The sequence below is a fragment of the Amblyomma maculatum genome, chromosome 1 (genome assembly GCF_055883805.1).
Source record: "Amblyomma maculatum isolate TAMU_Amacu chromosome 1, ASM5588380v1, whole genome shotgun sequence".
In the NCBI taxonomy this organism is placed as follows: Eukaryota; Metazoa; Arthropoda; class Arachnida; order Ixodida; family Ixodidae; genus Amblyomma; species Amblyomma maculatum.
The window spans coordinates 366,563,220-366,580,834 of NC_139344.1; the positions used below are offsets into that span (position 1 = coordinate 366,563,220).

A 17,615-nucleotide genomic window follows, 5' to 3' on the forward strand; every position below is an offset into this window, starting at 1 on the left:
GGGCTTGCTTTTAAGCTGTGAGGTGGGGCTCCTTTAGCATTCTTAGAGTTTAAGCCACTTTAGAGAGCAGGACCATACATCTTACCTTCTGTAGGCTTGAAACACTGGGAATGCATCACATGCTGAACATGTGTGGCTTAGAAGCAAAGCCCCTGGTCTCTAAACTTTTGACAAAGACTGTACTCGTAGCAGGGGCAGAGTGGCTCGTTTCAACGAGGGCCTTTTGCACTGACCTCGACAGCCAAGCTCCGTGTGTGCGTTGTGGCCCGTGATGTCGAGACGGAAGACTGAGTGAGACCGGGATGACCGCTCATTGCACTTTGTGGCAGCAACGGCCCGGTTCTTCCGAGCGCACCGCAGGAGCTGGCCAATCTGGGTGAAGAAGCAGGTGGGAGAAAAACGGCACAACACAAAATTTAGACAGCTGAAACACTGCGTAAACAAAAGAAACCACGCATAGTTTCAGCCTGCTGAGTGTTGTATTCACAAGAATGTAGCTTTCTTCAAATTACAAAGCAAGCCCCATCAAGCAATAATCAGATTTTTTTCTTTTTGTTCTGAAAAGCAGATACGTTGGACAGATTTTTCAGACTAAGATGCCCAGGAAATGGTCCAAATAATAGAACCGAAAATTCTTTCAAGAATTTCAAAATTCGTCGCTACCCACGTTTCATTTGTTAATCGGTAATGGGGAGTTATAGCACAGGGAAAGCTACTACCATGACCTGCTTCTACACACTGCCAGTATGCATGCACAGATACGCAATGATAGGAGAGATCAGCATCCGCTGGTTTTGTGTATGCTCATGCTAGCCTAGAATCCATTCGAGATGAAAAACTTCCAATTCTTCTCCTTCAGAGTACAAAAACACACCCGCTAGCATCTCAGTTGTTAACTCCTCCTCAAGGTACGGTTTCCAGCCAAAAGGATTCTTTCCAGACGACACTCCCACATTATTAATGGAACTAGTAGAACCAGTTGAGCTGCTTTCGTCCCCATCCTGTAGGGGGTGGATTGTTCGTTGTTCAGCATCAGGAGAAGCGGGAAGTTTGTTTTGTTCAAAATGAAATTTTAAGCTGAGTGGCCTGACATTATGGGGTCACACAGAGACTATAAAATAGAAAATGGTAGGCGTAAATGGCTACGGGCATGGCATGTAGTTTGGAGAGAGTATAACCGATGGCCGAAAAGAGCAACAAATTGGATATTAAGAGAAGGAAAGCATAACAGGGGGCGGAAGAAAATCGGGTGGGCAGTTGAGACTTTTTGTTAAAGTGACTTTATGCCCACTCTCCCTACCATTTCGTACAACTCCTTGTTGCTGGCGGTGCAGCAGCGGCCACTGCGGAAGTGAGTGAGCCTCAAACAACAAATATGTCAATCGTTCTATCCTCATACGCAATCCCACTTCTGGAGCTCAAGCACTCCGTACTCGCATGAGCAGATAACTGAACTAAGGATTGCGCAGAGTAGGTGTAGAACTATGATGACAAAGGTTTCGATGGAGGACTGTCCCTGCTTGCATCAAACGTAGTCTGGCATTTCCTCTCTGTTCGTCTCGTGAAGAGAGAAAACTGCTACAAGACTGGCATGCCTCGGCTTCTGGTCAATTACCCAGTTTGTTAGACACACAAGTAAATAAGGCATTGATTTCGGACAGTAGTGCCGTAGCAAACAGCTAACTTTCCCTGGCTGTTGTCAGCATGAAGCAAAGGGTAAGGCGGTTTGTTTTGTGCCATTCTAGGAAACATGTCCAAAACGCAGCGAAGACTGGCACCATGGCGCCAGTAGCATTCTGTGTAGTTGTCACTCTGCTGAAGTGGGTGGCTCGTTGTGGGTGACAATGTTTAGTTTTGTTGGCTTTTCTTTTTTGGGGGCGGAGAGGGGGTCATTTAAAACATCTTGTCAAAGTGTCGAGTGAGCTCCTTACAAAGAAGTGGCCACAAAGAGAAGGGAAGCACTTCAACCGGCACACTTGTTGCTGTGTAAATGCGTGTCAATTATCAATCATGAAGAAAAAAAAAAAAAACTAGAAGGGAGCGCTGCAGCGGGACAGTGAAGACTTAGAAAGAATATGGAAAGCATCATGGGAATTTACAAGCTGTCACGTGACACTGCAAGCGGTAGCCGGTTTCGGTTGTAGTTTTGCACACAAGTTTCCTCTAGGTTTCATACGTTCCGCTCTGAAGGAATGCCTTCGCTACGCGACGCCTGCACTAGAAACCTGAGCTGAGCGTTGCAAGCAGACAATGAATGGAACTTTGGACTTATGCCACCGCCACACAGTGCGCCCGTGTATTTTGAGACTTAAGGCTGGGCCCCTCAACTGCACCATATAAAATGCTTGTGGGGCTCTGTGCTCAAAGACGAAGCCCAAGAACAAGAAGGATGAGAGGGCGAAGCACTGAGCATTGCTTCGTCCCGGCGTCCTTTTGTTTTTGTGCTTCATCTTTGTGCGCCGAGTCCCGCAAGCATGGAAACAAACAAACTAGCCCAACAACAAGTACTGCCATATGAAATGCTGTGTGCCGGTATGCTAGAACTACACAAACACCGCCCGGGGCTCGTTATGCTGAATTCGTAGTCTCCCTGCCGAAACCAAGGATGAAAAGGACGCCTGCAGTTCTCACCAGTGTGCCTATAAACATGGAGTACAATGCAACTTCTGTAAACACAGTAACTTATGTGTTACGACGAGATGCACAACTTTCGGTAGTCCACTCCGGTAGGCTTTCCACTGGGGCATTCAAAGTCACTATATAATACACACAGCTGATAATGTATGCAGCTGATTTTGAGTCTGGCAACTATGTTGATTAAATTTCCAAGAGACATTGCACGCAGGAGAGAGAAGGGAGTGGCGTCAGAGGAGGTTGGCTTGCGGAGGCTGCTCTTCCTCCTAGTGTTTTTCCTTCCTCCATGGTATCAATGATCCTCAACTAGAAGACTGCACCCTTCCTTTCTCTGAGCAGCAGGAACAGAAATAAAGCGTCTGCATTATTTTTTAGTCTCCTACGCCATAGCAACACAAAAGGTGCCGCATCGAACTACCTGTCACTTGCTACTCTCCTTCGAGCAGCTCTTTGAAAGCAATGTCCGCGAATCGTTTTTCATGACCCGAAGCAGCGTGCAGAGATGACAGTCTATCAGTCAATCGTAATTTCTTGCTTTCGAAAGCACAAATAAAAAACTTATTTCCAACAAGCTTCCTTGTCAGCCGAGGAACAAAAAATGCAAAATGAGAAGCCCTACTGGCGAAAATCGCTGGCTTTGAGCCCATTTACAAGATTGTTCCTCTTCCTCCACGAGCATGTGTGGTGCCTGGCACGCGCTCCCGAGCAGATGGGCTGTGCATAGGTAATGCCACTTCTCTCCACTCCATCAGAAACCAAGCGCAAGCACCGTGAAGCAAACTCCAGCTTGGGCTCCCTAGAGCTGCCACGTGGTTTCTTCTTAATTCAAGGCAAACACGCTCGCATGGCTAAGAAGCTAAGGAGGGGAGAAAGCTTTCAAAAAAGGGGGAGAAAGATGGCTGCTCACCTGCTGGGCTGACTTGACTGGCACCTCTGTCAGGTTGGCTACAGTGACTGGTCCGTCCTTGCTGGTCATCTTGAGCTGCAGTGGCGGGGCCTTGTCTGCTTGGGACGGAGTGACCAGTAGGTCCCGCAGGGTCTCATTGTACACCTCCACAAAGCTGGCCACCATGGTGTACTGCAAGGGAAGCAAGCACTCATTTCTCACCCGATGGCTTTGGGCACCCGTCTGGTCCACGTCTATTATCATTGCCATAACCTGCAGGCTCAAAGAACCTTCACAGAATATGAGAAGTGCACCCCAGTTCCCTCAGCTCAAAGATCTGTCACAGAATATGAGAAGCGCGTCCCAGTTTCGTTGTCAGTAACCATCCGCACTGACCGTCCAGTGGGGCTGCTTCTGGGATGCCTCGAAGACCTGGTGCAGGGCGCGCGGGATGATGCCTCTGAGCTCTTCGTCGTCCTCTCCCTCCATGGTGTGGGTCTTCCCGGCACCAGTCTGGCCGTACGCAAAGATGCACACGTGGTAGCCGTCCAGGGCACTCTGCACCACCTGTGAGACCTCCGTGTAGACCGTGGCTTGGCTGGCCACACCCGGGAACACCCGGTCAAAGCTGAAGGTCAGGACTGTTTCCCGCTGGGCCTGCACGGGCGAAGAGGAAGCACTGGGTACATACGATTTTTCAGTCCCAGGCTACTTGCCCTCAGGAGTTTGATTTTTCTCGAGCAGCCTAGAAGCTCTGCCCACCCCTAGAGCTCCTGGGCCGGCAGCCATGAGTTTGACTCCAGGCGCATTCTGAATCTTGCACTAGCTTTCATCTTAATTTCACCACACACGGAAGTGTCCAAAGCCCCGAGCACCAATTGTTTATCCGTGTTGTGAAGTTCTTCACCTGTGTCGAGATCTTTTCAGTGTGCAGGCCTGAAAGCATAGCAAGTGAAGCACCGTGTGCTGGAGCAGCCAAGGCTTGTGGTAAATGCGTTTGTGAATGGTTTTGCTTGCTTTCAAGCGCAGTGAGCTCGGCCCTTAGAAGAAACCCTGCCAAACCGAGTTCTTTCGAAAGTTTTGCATTCAGACATGCCACTCTCCGTTCATGAAAGCACCAACTGATTCGTGCATCTGTTATTTATCTTTAGCATACATGTACGCTAAAAATAAATGTGTGTGGGCACCAGCGCAAAAGAAATGAGTAGTGGTGACGATGGAAGGTGCTTGCAAGGTCATGTGACCATCACATTACTTCTCGTCCGTGCGGAAGCCAAGAGCTGTCAGCAAGAACCCTGGCACTGAAAACTAATGAATCCGCTCGCTTGGTACCCTTGGCCAGGCGGCTTAGACACGAGACAAATCGATGCAAAAAATCTTGTTAGCCCAAGCTGAACTGCCAATTACCGTGAACCAGCAAGGTTAGCCCCAGCTTTGTACGATTTACTCTGACTTTCTACGCTTTTGCTTGATTTGACCTGGCTTACCTTGTTTGACATATATGATCCTTCTGCCAGTTTAGGCAGCATACAACATTACATATGAAGCAGTCCAAACATGCCAGCATGACCTAGAAGTAGCGCGTCACTCTTGGATCTCACAGTGACTACAATTGTTAGCACAATTAAATGTGCTGCCAAAGTTGGCAGCTCCTGACAATTAGACCATGACATGTGGTCTATTGAAGTAGCACAAACTGGCATCGCACTTCTAACAATACTGCTTTGAACAATGTAACAAGTATAGCAATGAATAACCACGACACCTTCAACTTTACCATGTATTCTATGATAATATAAACCGCATATAGCAATGCTCTCATGGTAGGTTATCGGTTATAAGTAGACCTGGCCACTGATTGCCAAACCTTACAGAAAAACGGACTCACAAATACAGTAAAACCTCAATAATTCTCGCTTAATTAGAAAAATTCTGCGCTCTCGTAGTCTCTAATATAAATTTAATCGTACAATTAGAAGTAGCCGCCCACAACAGCCCTGTTAGTTTGAAGGTTGTCAGTGCTTTGCTGAAATGCTCAATCCCAATATCGTCGCAAATCAAACCTCGATAATCAGTCAATGAGCAGCACCTCGAAGCCACGAAGTGGCGCCGCAACCACTCCGTAAGTGGTGTTGATGAGCTTCAATGCAACATGCTTTGACAGTGTGCAACACACACCTACGCCGTTTATTTTAATGGTGTGCTTTGGTTTAGAGGGTTAACGGGCACTTCTGTTAACGTATCTACTCGCATAGTGAATTCGCTTGCACAATGAACCTACCTCGCACTTACGCCACTGAGAATAAAAAAAAAAAAAAAAGAAACATTTGTTTTCAACGCACTTCTCTGTTTCAAGCCGCCGTCATCGATGTCCACATTGCATTTCTTGGCAGGGTGCCAAGTTGCTGCTACGCGATGGCATCACACCATGTTAATCTTTTCACCTTAGCTCCTGCGATAGGCGCATGACTGGGAGGGGGAAAAAGGCAAACAAGACAGAGTGCAAGAGCCCTTGACAGAAGTGCCGGCAGTGGTGTATTGCTTGGCTCGTCCAGAAGCGCAAGCCTGTTGGTTTTCAGTACATTCACTTCATCACACCGCGATTGATCACACCAATGACTCTGAATTAATGAGATTTTACTGTAGCGAGACAGCGCCAACCAAACACACCAGGAAGCGCCAAGAATGATTAAGCCCACGCTGAGATTTCGTTTGTGCTAAAATCTTTGCTTGGCTATTTGCAGCAGTTGGACGCCTTGCAAAAAGATGTCAACAAGATTGCCATGAGGCAGTCAAAGCTCATTGATTACGGGTTTCTGCCCGGGAATGAACCAGAAAATTGAGTAATCAGTCTCGATGCATCCGAAAGTTCAGGCGCTTATAGTATATGTTAGTTCTATGGAGCATGCCGTGGTGCCGTGAACAAGTCCCAATAATATTTCAGGTCCGAAAAATCAGAGGGGTCCAAATTTTTGGTCGAAGGCTTTTATTTTTCCAGAGTCCAGATATAATAAAATAGCGGATATATTGAAGTCTTTTCCCATTCCCGTCGACTTCGTTATAACTGGGCTAGACTGTATACCTCTGCTCGGCGAATCAGATCAAGAGCTGCTTTCAAACGGCCAGTGCAACAAGAAAACCCAATTCACAACAACTAATGGAACATGCATTTCTTGCTGTAGATCAACAAAGGCTACTCCAGATTGACCACTGGAAGTTGTCAACACAGATTCGAGTTGAAAGCCTGCGTTGCATCTTGACCGCGTGCTTCAACGAGGTCACTGGCATAAGTGCCTTGTGGTGTGGTGCAAATTAAGCAAGAATCATTTCAAGAATGCGAGCCTAACTTTGCAGGGTGCAAAATCTGAAGCACTCGCACGTTCCTCACGCACTTCGCCCCGATCCCCCGAGGTCTTCGATAACTGGCTTTCCCCAGGGGCGGGACAGCCGAAGTAGGTTTTGGAGCAGCAACGGAGCAGAAATATCATTCATGGGAACGGTGATACGAGAATTTCGAAGCAACTTCGAGTGAAAAATGCGGGCCTTTGTCAATATGCACTCCCGTGTCTCGAAATTTCATTGAGGTCAAAATTTCCCTGCTGTACCACTTTAATGGGGGAACCAATAAACTTTCGACATCGACTGTTGATAAAGAGGGATAATGACTGCGTTGCCCACTTTCCTCGCCTACGAAGGCGTCCAAGCTGGCTAGCTGTGTGAAAGAGGCCCCAAAATATGCATTTCAGTGAAGAACCACCTGAAAAATTCATCCCTACCTAGCGTTATTTTATCAAGTGTAGGTATGCAGGTAGAGGTTTCTTATTTTTGCCAATGGGAGTGTGTATATGCTCTGGGTGGCAGAAGGGGGAGAGAGATTATTCGCCCGAACTTTGAGGCAGTGTCAAACTAGTCTTTTGCGGGAGCCTTGCAGTAGCAGAATTTGCTAGCTTCAAAATCTGTTTGACTAGTCTTACGACCCTTCACCAGCAGCACATGTTTGAAGGTTGTGTTGCTCACCAACAAGCATAATTCAGGCCTCGTCTCAATATCCTCTTTGCTACCATGGCACACACTGATGTCATACCAAATACAAATGAGCCTTTCTCGATGCCACAAAGCACGGAAGCTCCTCTTGGGCTTTGATTGCACTAAGATTTCAAACACAAGAATTCCAACTTTACAATTTGCACTGGCAGCCTCATCATCTGTCTGATTATACCCACTGCAGGGTGAAGGCCTCTCCCATATTTCTCCACTTAACCCGGTTCTGTGCTAGCTCCATCCACTTGACCCCTGCGAACTTCTTAACCTCATTCGCCCACCTAAATTTCTGCCGCCCCCTGCTATGCTTTCCTTCCCTTAGAATCAAGTTTGTTACCTTAAGCGACCATCGGTTATCCTCTCTTCGCACTACATGTCCTGCCCATGCCCATTTCTTCTTAATTTCTACTAGAATGTCGGTAACTTGAGTTATTTCTCTGACCCACTCTGCACGCTTTCTATCTCTTAATGTTACCCCTACCATTTTGCGTTCCACAGCCCTCTGGGTTGTCCTCCACGTTTCAGCCCCATAGGTGAGTACAGGTAAGATGCAACTGTTGTATACTTTTCTCTTGAGCGATACCGGTAAGCTTCTAGTCATAATCTGCGAGTGCTTGCCAAATGCGCTCTATCCCAATCTTATTCTTCTTGTTATTTCCTTTTCATGGTCCGGATCTGCGGTTACTACCTGTCCTAAGTAGACATATTCGCCTACTACTTCCAGTATTTCGCTACCTAATGTAAACTGCTGTTCCTTCCCGAGGCTGTTGAACATTACCTTAGTCTTCTGCATATTGATTTTCAAGCCTACCTTTCTACTTTTCCTGTCTAGGTCATCAATCATTATTTGCAGTTCATCCCCCGAGTTGCTCAGCAAGGCAATGTCATCAGCAAATCGCAGATTACAGAGGTAGTCTCCATCTACCCTTATCCCTAACTGCTCCCATTCCAAGCCTCTGAATACTTCCTCTAAACAGGCTGTGAATAGCACTGGGGAGATTGTGTCTCCTTGCCTAACACCTTTCTTTATGGGAATTTTGTTACTTTCTTTATGCAGAACTATGGTTGCTGTGCAGCCACTATATATATCTTCACTGGCAACCTAGGTAACCCTGGCTAGGTGGTTGTACAACTAAAAATTCAAGGCTCACAAGTGCGCCAGCTCAGTTTCCCTCACGTTCCCCTCCCCTGAGTTCCCACACCCTCATGCAAAAGTCCTGGAAACCTATTACTACAGCCGTGGGTCATTGTCGCAGTGAAACTTCCCCCTCCTCTTGATCTTTTTTTTTATACAATGGGAAACGCACCTTGCAACCCGATACAGTCCATTACATCTGTGCATGCATCTTATACGACCTCGCCTTAATGATACCCAATGAATTTAGTTGAAGCATAGTTCCCAATTGTTCCGGGTTTCTCTGCTAACCTACACAAGAAGCCAAAACACGCATAAATATAATTCCAAGTGCTACTATACACCAAGCAAGCTACTCTCAGATGATGTGCACACAATCGACATGGCAGCCCTGCATCCTATTCAGAGAGTTATGCAACCAGTTGATAGGAAGTGGATCCTACTAGGGGCAAAGGAGAGCAGAGGACACTCAACCAGCTCGCCCCTCACTTGCCCTGCATGCAGTTTTTAGGCTGAACCCCTTTACGCCAACCAGTTCAGCTAGCATACCACATTCCCAAACTCGCAGTCTGAACAGCCCTCCAGCCTCTCCACTTACCTCGGGTTCTGTGCGGAGTACCTCGACGGTCCGTTCATCTGGCAGTGTCAGGAAGGGTCGCTGCGGGGCGTTCTCAGAGGGTAGGAGCGGACGCAGGCGGCAGAACACACGGATGTTGCCCTGTAACATCATGCATCAAGGCAGTCAAATCTACACCTATCCATGCGCACTCTGTCACGCAAGGCATAGCAGGTTTACCTAAACCTTTTACAAACTGCAGGAAAACCTTTCTTAATTAGTTTGGTTTCCTTTATAGGGTTGAACATCCCTAAGCAACTCTGGCTATGAGAGACTCCAATGATAGATTCTTTGCCAATGACCAACAAGTCTTGCTTGTCCGAACCATCCTTATTGGCGCAGATCAGCACTGTGATCTGGTTTTTGCTGGCTTTTCCTCCCACGCATTTGTCAGTCTTGGTCGCAAGAATCTGATGGTAGCAGTTGAAAGAACAAATCCATTTCATCTGCATTGTAGGTGTTCTTGTTGGAATTTGCAAGAATCCGATCGCGATGCTTCGCCATCTACTGCCGGAGCGGGGAGAGATCCCTCATCAACAAACTCTACCTCCTCGACGATGTTTTGCTGTGAAAGTAACATTGCGCTAGTCGTCGAGACATTTCGCGTAGCACTGTGCGGGCTAAGCTGCGCATGCGCGAGGAGCCGCCTGACATCAGAGGTAGCAGCTGCTGTGTCGGAGCTGCCGTCTCGGCCACGCTTCGCCGCGCGTTTTGCCGGTTCCGGAGAAGTGATGTCGTAACCACAGCCGGCGCCAGCTGCGCATCACTCTCTTCGTTAGTTGTGTGGAGAAGGGGTGTGTGTGGTGTATATATAGCTAGAAGCGCGCGGCCAGAATCAACCAACTGCGGAGAAGGAGAGCCGATCGCTGCTCAGCGTGTAGCCTAAGTTATCCTAAGCGTAAGCATGCAGCTGTTGCTTTCGCAAGTCAACTAAGTTTAACCGGAGCTAAGTCACTGCCAATTGTTTTACCGTTATGATGTGCCTTTCCTTGAATCTCTAGAGCCACCCGTTTTCCCAGCTGGAAGTCATTGTGACCAACAGTGAAGCCCAAGTCCTTAGCCTTCACCAGCATGATTGGTTCACTTAACAGGATGTTCTTTGAGTATCCAAGAACCAGCCGTAAAGTGCAGCTTCTAAGTCTGCATATGTGGTGGGATCTTTCAGTCCTCGCTGCCAATGCCATCGAGAACGACGTCAATCTTGCTGCCGTTCTTAATTGTAGTTGAGTGTGGACTGGGCGATTTTATACTTTCGTGCGATACCACCTTTGTTCACGTTTCGTGCTCACTTGCGTTGGAACGGAAGCAAAATTTGTAGTCAGTGGTAGTAAAACTGCTATCTGGAATTTCATGAAAGGCAGAATCTCGCCGGAAGCGGCGAGGATCCTGGCCGGCAAAGAGTTGACCCGCAAAGTCAACCTAATATAGACCCTAGCGCACGCATCGGTTCCTGGCAATGAAGCGGCATACAGTGAACCCGAGCTATCTACTTCCGGGTAACCTTAGAACCGCCGGATTGCCAGAACCTAGATGAATGCGCGCAAACATATTGTGAAATCGTTGAGAATTATAGATTAAACAGAAAACTACTGCCACCACCGGATAAGACACTAAGTAATAGAGAGGTGACTGCATGGCGGCAACTGCAAGCTGGAAATTTCGTTAACCCAGTATTCTCCTTTCACATATCACCAGGGGAACAGGAAAATGATCTTTGTAAAGCACGTGGGGAGAGGGGTACTCTCGACCACATTATATGGGAATGCGTAGACTCCCCTGGAGTTGAGTAAAATATCACGAGCAGAGACAGCTGGGAAGCCCTGCTGCGGAGCGAAGACCTCGCTCGGCAGCAACAAGCCGTCCGCCTGGGGGCCGAGGCCACGAAGAGACAAAATCTCTGTTAGCCTTTAGTCTCTGAGGCTCCAGCCCCCATCCCCTAGGCTTGCGTGCCAGGGGTGGGGAGTAAGGGGCCTCTATTTAAGGTGGACAATAAAAGTTTTCATCCATCCATCCACGTTTCGGTGCCCTTTGTCCAGGATGGCGTGCTTCATTGTCAATGATAACACTTTTCTCTTGCCTGTTGAAGCGCTGGGGCTCACGAGACTTGACATTGTAGAGAAATTGAAGAGTCTGGTCCGAGAAAGGGGATAACTGAGTAGGCCCATGGTCTAAAAATTGTTCAGACGAAGTCAGGGGTCACGAGATATCAAAGATAAGAAGCGGAGCAAGGCAGGAAGAATGGCGTCAGCGAGAGAAGCGCATATAAAGATCCACGAAAGCAGAGGAAAAAATCTCTTCTCTCTCCCTCTCTGCCACAGTGATTTCTCCCAGACTCTCTCTCTCCCAAGCCCAGAACAGAGTAGCAGTCTGTGACATGCAGGACGTTGCCTTGCAAGGCTGTTCTCTGCCGCACGCCAGCCGTAGCCCATTTCCTTCCTCTCCTACAGCTGGCCCTGCACTGAGCTCACCTTGAGTTCCTGCAGGCTGTTGTGCAGGGCTCTGCGGTCGAGCTCACAGGCATTGAGCTGGTCCTCTTTCTCGGCCACTTGAGCACGCAGCTCTGCGACCAGAGACTCGAGGCGCCCCTTTTCCGCAGCCAGTGCAGCCCGCTGGTCTTCCAGGGACTCCTGCGCTGCCTGCACAGGGGAGAGGCAGGCAAAGCAAAGATGGAGTGACTCAATGGCAGAGCAAGAACGAAGCACGAAACAAGCAAGTTTATTTTTAATGTGACAGCGTAAAGTTTAGCTACGGTGTTCTGCACAAAATCTGCGACCGGCGTTGAGTGAAAAAAAAAAAAAAAAAAGATGCTTCCGTGGTATTGCTGGCGCCTATTTCGGTGCGAAAAATCAAACTTCCGCCATCTGCAGAGTCTGAAATATCAGCTGTGAGCACATACACGTAGCCATGAGTTGTGCGACAGTTTCTCAACGAAGCCCGAAATATTACATAAGCCTGAATTAGTGAAATATGAAAAATTGGTTGCCCGCTGTACTCTAGCTGAAGACGCTAAGGTCTGCGGGTCACTTTGCAAAGCACACCAAAGCACTTTCGTGCGCACAAAAGATTCCCACGACACACCGGAGAGCAGTGCAAACAGTGCAGCAAATCTACCACTCCTACTACCAAGAAAAGTGCCATTCGATTCTTTCCTCATGTGCAGCAAGACTGAGGCCTTTTGGCAGCCCTGCTGCTATCCTTGGAACACCGCCCCCCCCCTCGAGAGAGCAAAAAAGAGACTGCTGGACACAACCGCAATGTCATCATTGCCATCCTCATCACTATATCACTATTCTCATGCTCTAAATTTTTCTCCTTGTTATCCCAAAGAAAGATGCGCAACACAGACAACAGAAAAGGAAGAAAGACTACGATTTTTGTGTTGTCGGTATCATCATCATCATCATCATCAGCCTGATTATACCCACTGCAGGGCGAATGCCTCTCCCATATTTCTCCACTTAACCCGGTTCTGTGCAAGCTGCATCCACTTGACCCCTGCGAACTTCTTAATCTCATCCGCCCACCTAACTTTCTGCCACCCCCTGCTACGCTTTCCTTCCCTTGGAATCCAGTTTGTTACCCTCAGCGACCATTGGTTATCCTCTCTTCGCACTACATGTCCTGCCCATGTCCATTTCTTCTTCTTAATTTCTACTAGAATGTTGGTAACTTGAGTTATTTCTCTGACCCACTCTGCACGCTTTCTATCTCTTAATGTTACCCCTACCATTTTTCGTTCCATAGCCCTCTGGGTTGTTCTCAACTTAAGTAGAACTCTCTTGGTTAGCCTCCACGTTTCAGCCCCATAGGTGAGTACAGGCAAGATGCAACTGTTGTATACTTTCCTCTTGAGCGATACCGGTAAGCTGCTAGTCATAATCTGCGAGTGCTTGCCAAATGCGCTCCATCCCAATCTTATTATTCTTGTTACGTGGTGTACGATCTTAAAAAAAGATGCGCGATACAAACTAGCCCCCCAGAGTATTATACTTGCCTTAATATCATGAATAACTGCAGGGGTAGTGTAAGTGGGAAAAGGACAACTCACCATGAGGGCCGCGCGCTCGCTTCGAAGCCCCGCCAGCGCTCCAGTGGCCTCTGCTAGGGACCGCTGCATGGTTGCCAGTTGCCCCGTGGCGGTTAACAGTTGAAGAGACAGTGAGTCCCGCTCCGACACTGCTGTACTCAGCTGGCCCTGCGTTGTGCTGAGCAGTACAACGAAAAGGGTGGTAGAGCTACATAGTCACTTTAACATCACTGGCAGCCTTGCACGAGCAAATTCCACTAGTACAATGCTAGCAGCTAAATTGCCATTGTAACTCATTAATAAAAGAGAGTCATTGTACTAAGAGAGAGGTAGCGAAAAACTTGCAATTATAAGCAAGTGGTCAAACCAAGGTACGAAAATGAGATGCCTTGGCAGTAGACACGTGTGCAAACAAGCAAAATATCAAATATTGCACCAACTTCAAAGCAGATTTATTTGGGGAAATCCGTTTTGTTCTTTTTCTGCCGCGTGCAGAACAAACAACGCATTAAAAATTCTCTACACCTTCCACTTTGCGCAATATCTTGTCATTTATGTTAGTGCACGGAGCAATGAAAGCGCAGACTTTGTTCATGCGTAATAAAATCCACTTAGATAGAACCTCACTTTCAATGTTCAGTAAGTTTGATAATCTCAGCCTATCAGTCTTTCAAAATGATCGCAATGGTCGATAGGGCAGCTTCAGTTCCTGCTTGGCGCCATTGCTGGCTGCATTAATCATCACCCTAATGCATAATATACTCATGTTCCTTGATAATAGGAGAAAAATAAATTACATACATTATTCTGAAATATGCACTAATATTGAAAGCAGTAGTTCTGAAATATTTTTCACACTGACATTAGAAATCAGTTTGGGATTTTTAAAAAGTTTGTTAATTTGAAAAATTTGTTAATGTGGTGTACGTAGTCATGAGATTTGACTGTACACAAGCATTTGGTCAAAGATAACATCCCACCAAGGTGTGCATGTTAAATAAAAGCTGAGCGAACAAAAAGAGTGGCGTAAATTTGTTTCAATAAGTAAGAATCTTATGTTAACTTGCCATCTGCATATGTAGCACTCACCTGAGAGCTGACTGGAGCTCGGAGACTGTGGATGTGAGCTGGGCGTTCTTTGCACGCTGTTCAGCGAGCTCTGTAGCCACCTTCTCCAGCTCTTGCAGCTGCAAAAATGAAAGAAAGGTCGAGGAGACTCGTTCAGAGCGAATTACAACCTAGCCATTTTATATTTCACGAAACACAACTTTCAAAACATGAACCCCATGCGTCAACTTCCCGCCCCTCACTGCCTTTCATGCAAAAAGACCGCATAAAACCTGAAGTGAATAATGCGGTATTTGATTGGGGCTACGAAGTGAACAGCAGTGTTCAAATAACAGCGATGAGTTATTTCGAAGTTCCAGAATACAGGAAAAAAATTTTGAAGGAAGCAGTTCATAGCTTTGTGTTTGCTCTGACATCACTGCACGACCGCAGACGCGAAGTATGTCAGAGCTTTTTCTATTTAAAAATCGGCAGCATGAAGAGAGTCTCATGGTAAGGGCTTGAGACTATGATGCTTTGTTCGTTTCAGTTTGCTGCTTTTTGGGCATAACCTAATGCAAGTTATTTTCATTTTGTTAATTTTTACTTTAACTTCCTTATACCCGTGTCACACGGGCACTGTAAAGGCATTTGAATAAAAAGACACCTCCCCAAAAGGAGTTTCATCTGCAGACACACGACAAAGTTCAATAGCCTTTACAGAAGCGGTCTTTTCCAAAACTGTAGATCGCAGATCTCTCTTACGGCTGGAAAGGCATAGCCTCCACACCAGTGGACACCAGTGATTATCATCTAGTAAAGGAAGCAAGCAGCAGTTTATTTTTGTGTCACGTGTACACAGTACAAAAAAGATATTTATGTTTCGTAGAAGATTAACTAGGCGCAGCAATGCACTTTTTCTACAGCATTCTTGTGTGCAGTTTGAAGGTATCACGTGATGAGGCTAACCGCTGATGCGGATGCGCGACATTTTTTTTTTTAAATTACCGTTTGTGAACGTACTGCAGCTAAATTTACCATAAACAATGTGTAATAACACTCTTATTTGATTGATACGTTGCGATACGCAATTTATTGGGTTTATTCTGAGTGTTTTTTTTTTCAAGATGTAGCACAGCGCTTTTGATAGCGTCCTCCTAAGGAAACGCTAAAAAGAGATCACCAGCGCCGTGTGTCTGCTATGCAATTCCTTTCGAATATAAGTCTTTCAACTCGCTAAACGACCGCTTAGGTAAAAGAGTTTTTGCTTGCTCGTGTGACACGGGTATTAATGAATTCTTCAAACATCTTTCAGCAAATGCAAACGATTGAACCCTTTTACTGCTACATTGCCAATCGCGAACTACTTGCTTTGATTAAAAAATTCACTATTTGCACATGCCTACTGCAAAATATTAAGAGTAAGCATGTGCAAATATTGAAATTTTCAAATATGAATATCGGGAAAAAAATGCCGTCAAATATCCGATCAGGGTAAAAAAGGTGATTAAAGAACAGCAAGCATTCTTCGGCTTGGTTATTTCAGAACTCGCATGGCATATTTGCAAATAAAATTAAACTAGACCTTCACAGAAGTGTGCACACTACTGAAGAATCTGGAATTTTATGCCCGATTCCATGCATTAGTTTTTCTGCACATGAAGAACCGAACCTGCATACGGCATGGTGTGCAGGAAGGACCTCTCACTTGAGTAGTTCGATCGCTGCTGAATACAGTAAACTCTTGAATTTGGCCTTCTGGGGGGCCAGAAAAGAAAATGACCAACTTAAACCACAACTCCAAATTATCAGGACTTTTACAGAAAACTATTTGCATCACAGTAACTTAATCAGACAAATAGCTGCATGATGGCTGTCTGCAGTTAAGATGAAACCAAACGGTTCCGTCATGTAGTTTGCATTGTACTACACACTGTCTGTAATGTCCCCCCCCTCAAAAGGGAACAGTCCCACCCTCTCAATAATTGTGAGAGTTTAAGCATGGCTTGACTTTAGTGATAGAGCGAAAGCTGTGTGCTGCAGCAACAGCCCCTGTAATGCCTTTTCAATCCAGGGATTTTTTTTTCATACATTTTTTTTTTTTAAATTAGAATAAGTGCCTTTCCTTTCCTGTGAACCAATTATGTGGGCACTTGAACCATGCCATTATGGGGAGGAGGATGGCTGCAGTGAAAGCGGAAAGAGAAAGGATTTGGTTTGGTTTGTGGGGTTTAACGTCCCAAAGCGACTCAGACTATGAGAGACGCCGTAGTGGAGGACTCCTGAAATTTGGACCACTTGGGGTACTTTAACGTCATCGCACAGCACACGGGCGCCTTGCTTTTCGGCTCCAACGAAAAGCGGCCGCTGAGGCCGGGATTAGATTCCGCATCCTTGGGAACAGTAGTCGAGCGCCTTAACCACTGCGCCACTTCGGCGGGGTGCACAAACCAGAGGGCCTTTAATGCGCACTGACATCGCATAACAAGTTAAGTGTAGTATACTTTTGGGTGGACACGGTTAGGTCAAGGTCACACTTGAGGACATTCAAAAGTCAAAGTCAAACTCATGGTCATGGTGACCTTAGCTTTACCTAGCATAGTGAAGCTTTCACTTGAAGAGGGAAGGTCCCTCTTCACAAAACAGCCCCGTTTTGAGAATGCTTCGCAGCACAGTCCACACGGCCGAGCATTGTGGTGAAGTGCGCAGTGTGGCGGAACTTTCAGTGTATTCGTTGAAAATACTGAACACAATTTTATTAAATATGAGTCGAATAAAAAACTTATTCGATTCATTATTGCAATGTTGTATATTTGCACACCCCTAAATAAGAAGCAAAGATTGGGGCAGATCAACTTCCAATCACCGCATTTGTGTCAATGCTGTGAGTGTCCATCAGGCACTGATGCATTCAAGGACTATAGACACCAAATTTTTGTGCCATTTTTCTTCTTGTTAAAATCTCATTACAAGAGACACTCAAGGGACCCGAAAAACATGTCTCTTGTAAACAAGGTCTCTTGTAACCAAAAATTCTAAAAGCACTGTGTTGATCAGTTTATTGCACATCAGCATATAAATGCATTCACATGCAATAACAGGGAATTGTTCAGGAAAGCTTAAAGAAGTTATTCATACTAGTAGTATGTATTTTTGTCAGTGCAGAGTGTATTCCTTCCCAAATTCTAGAGGCCTTCCTGTTGCTCTAATACCTTTGAAGCACTCTTAC

At 46.3% G+C, this 17,615-nt stretch overlaps 1 protein-coding gene across 2 annotated transcripts in view; it reads right to left on the reverse strand.

Moving 5' to 3' along the window:
• The window catches only part of ncd (non-claret disjunctional), a 33,750-nt gene that overhangs the window by 7,081 nt on the left and 9,054 nt on the right, over window positions 1–17,615 (reverse strand). For both annotated transcript variants that reach the window (XM_084591721.1, XM_084591722.1), the window contains 7 exons: window positions 14,429–14,526; window positions 13,361–13,517; window positions 11,781–11,948; window positions 9,295–9,414; window positions 3,917–4,177; window positions 3,542–3,712; window positions 234–372 (listed from right to left, as the gene is read on the reverse strand). In XM_084591721.1, coding sequence (XP_084447847.1) covers window positions 234–372; window positions 3,542–3,712; window positions 3,917–4,177; window positions 9,295–9,414; window positions 11,781–11,948; window positions 13,361–13,517; window positions 14,429–14,526 — 1,114 coding nt within the window. The remainder of the gene's footprint in view (window positions 1–233; window positions 373–3,541; window positions 3,713–3,916; window positions 4,178–9,294; window positions 9,415–11,780; window positions 11,949–13,360; window positions 13,518–14,428; window positions 14,527–17,615) is intronic.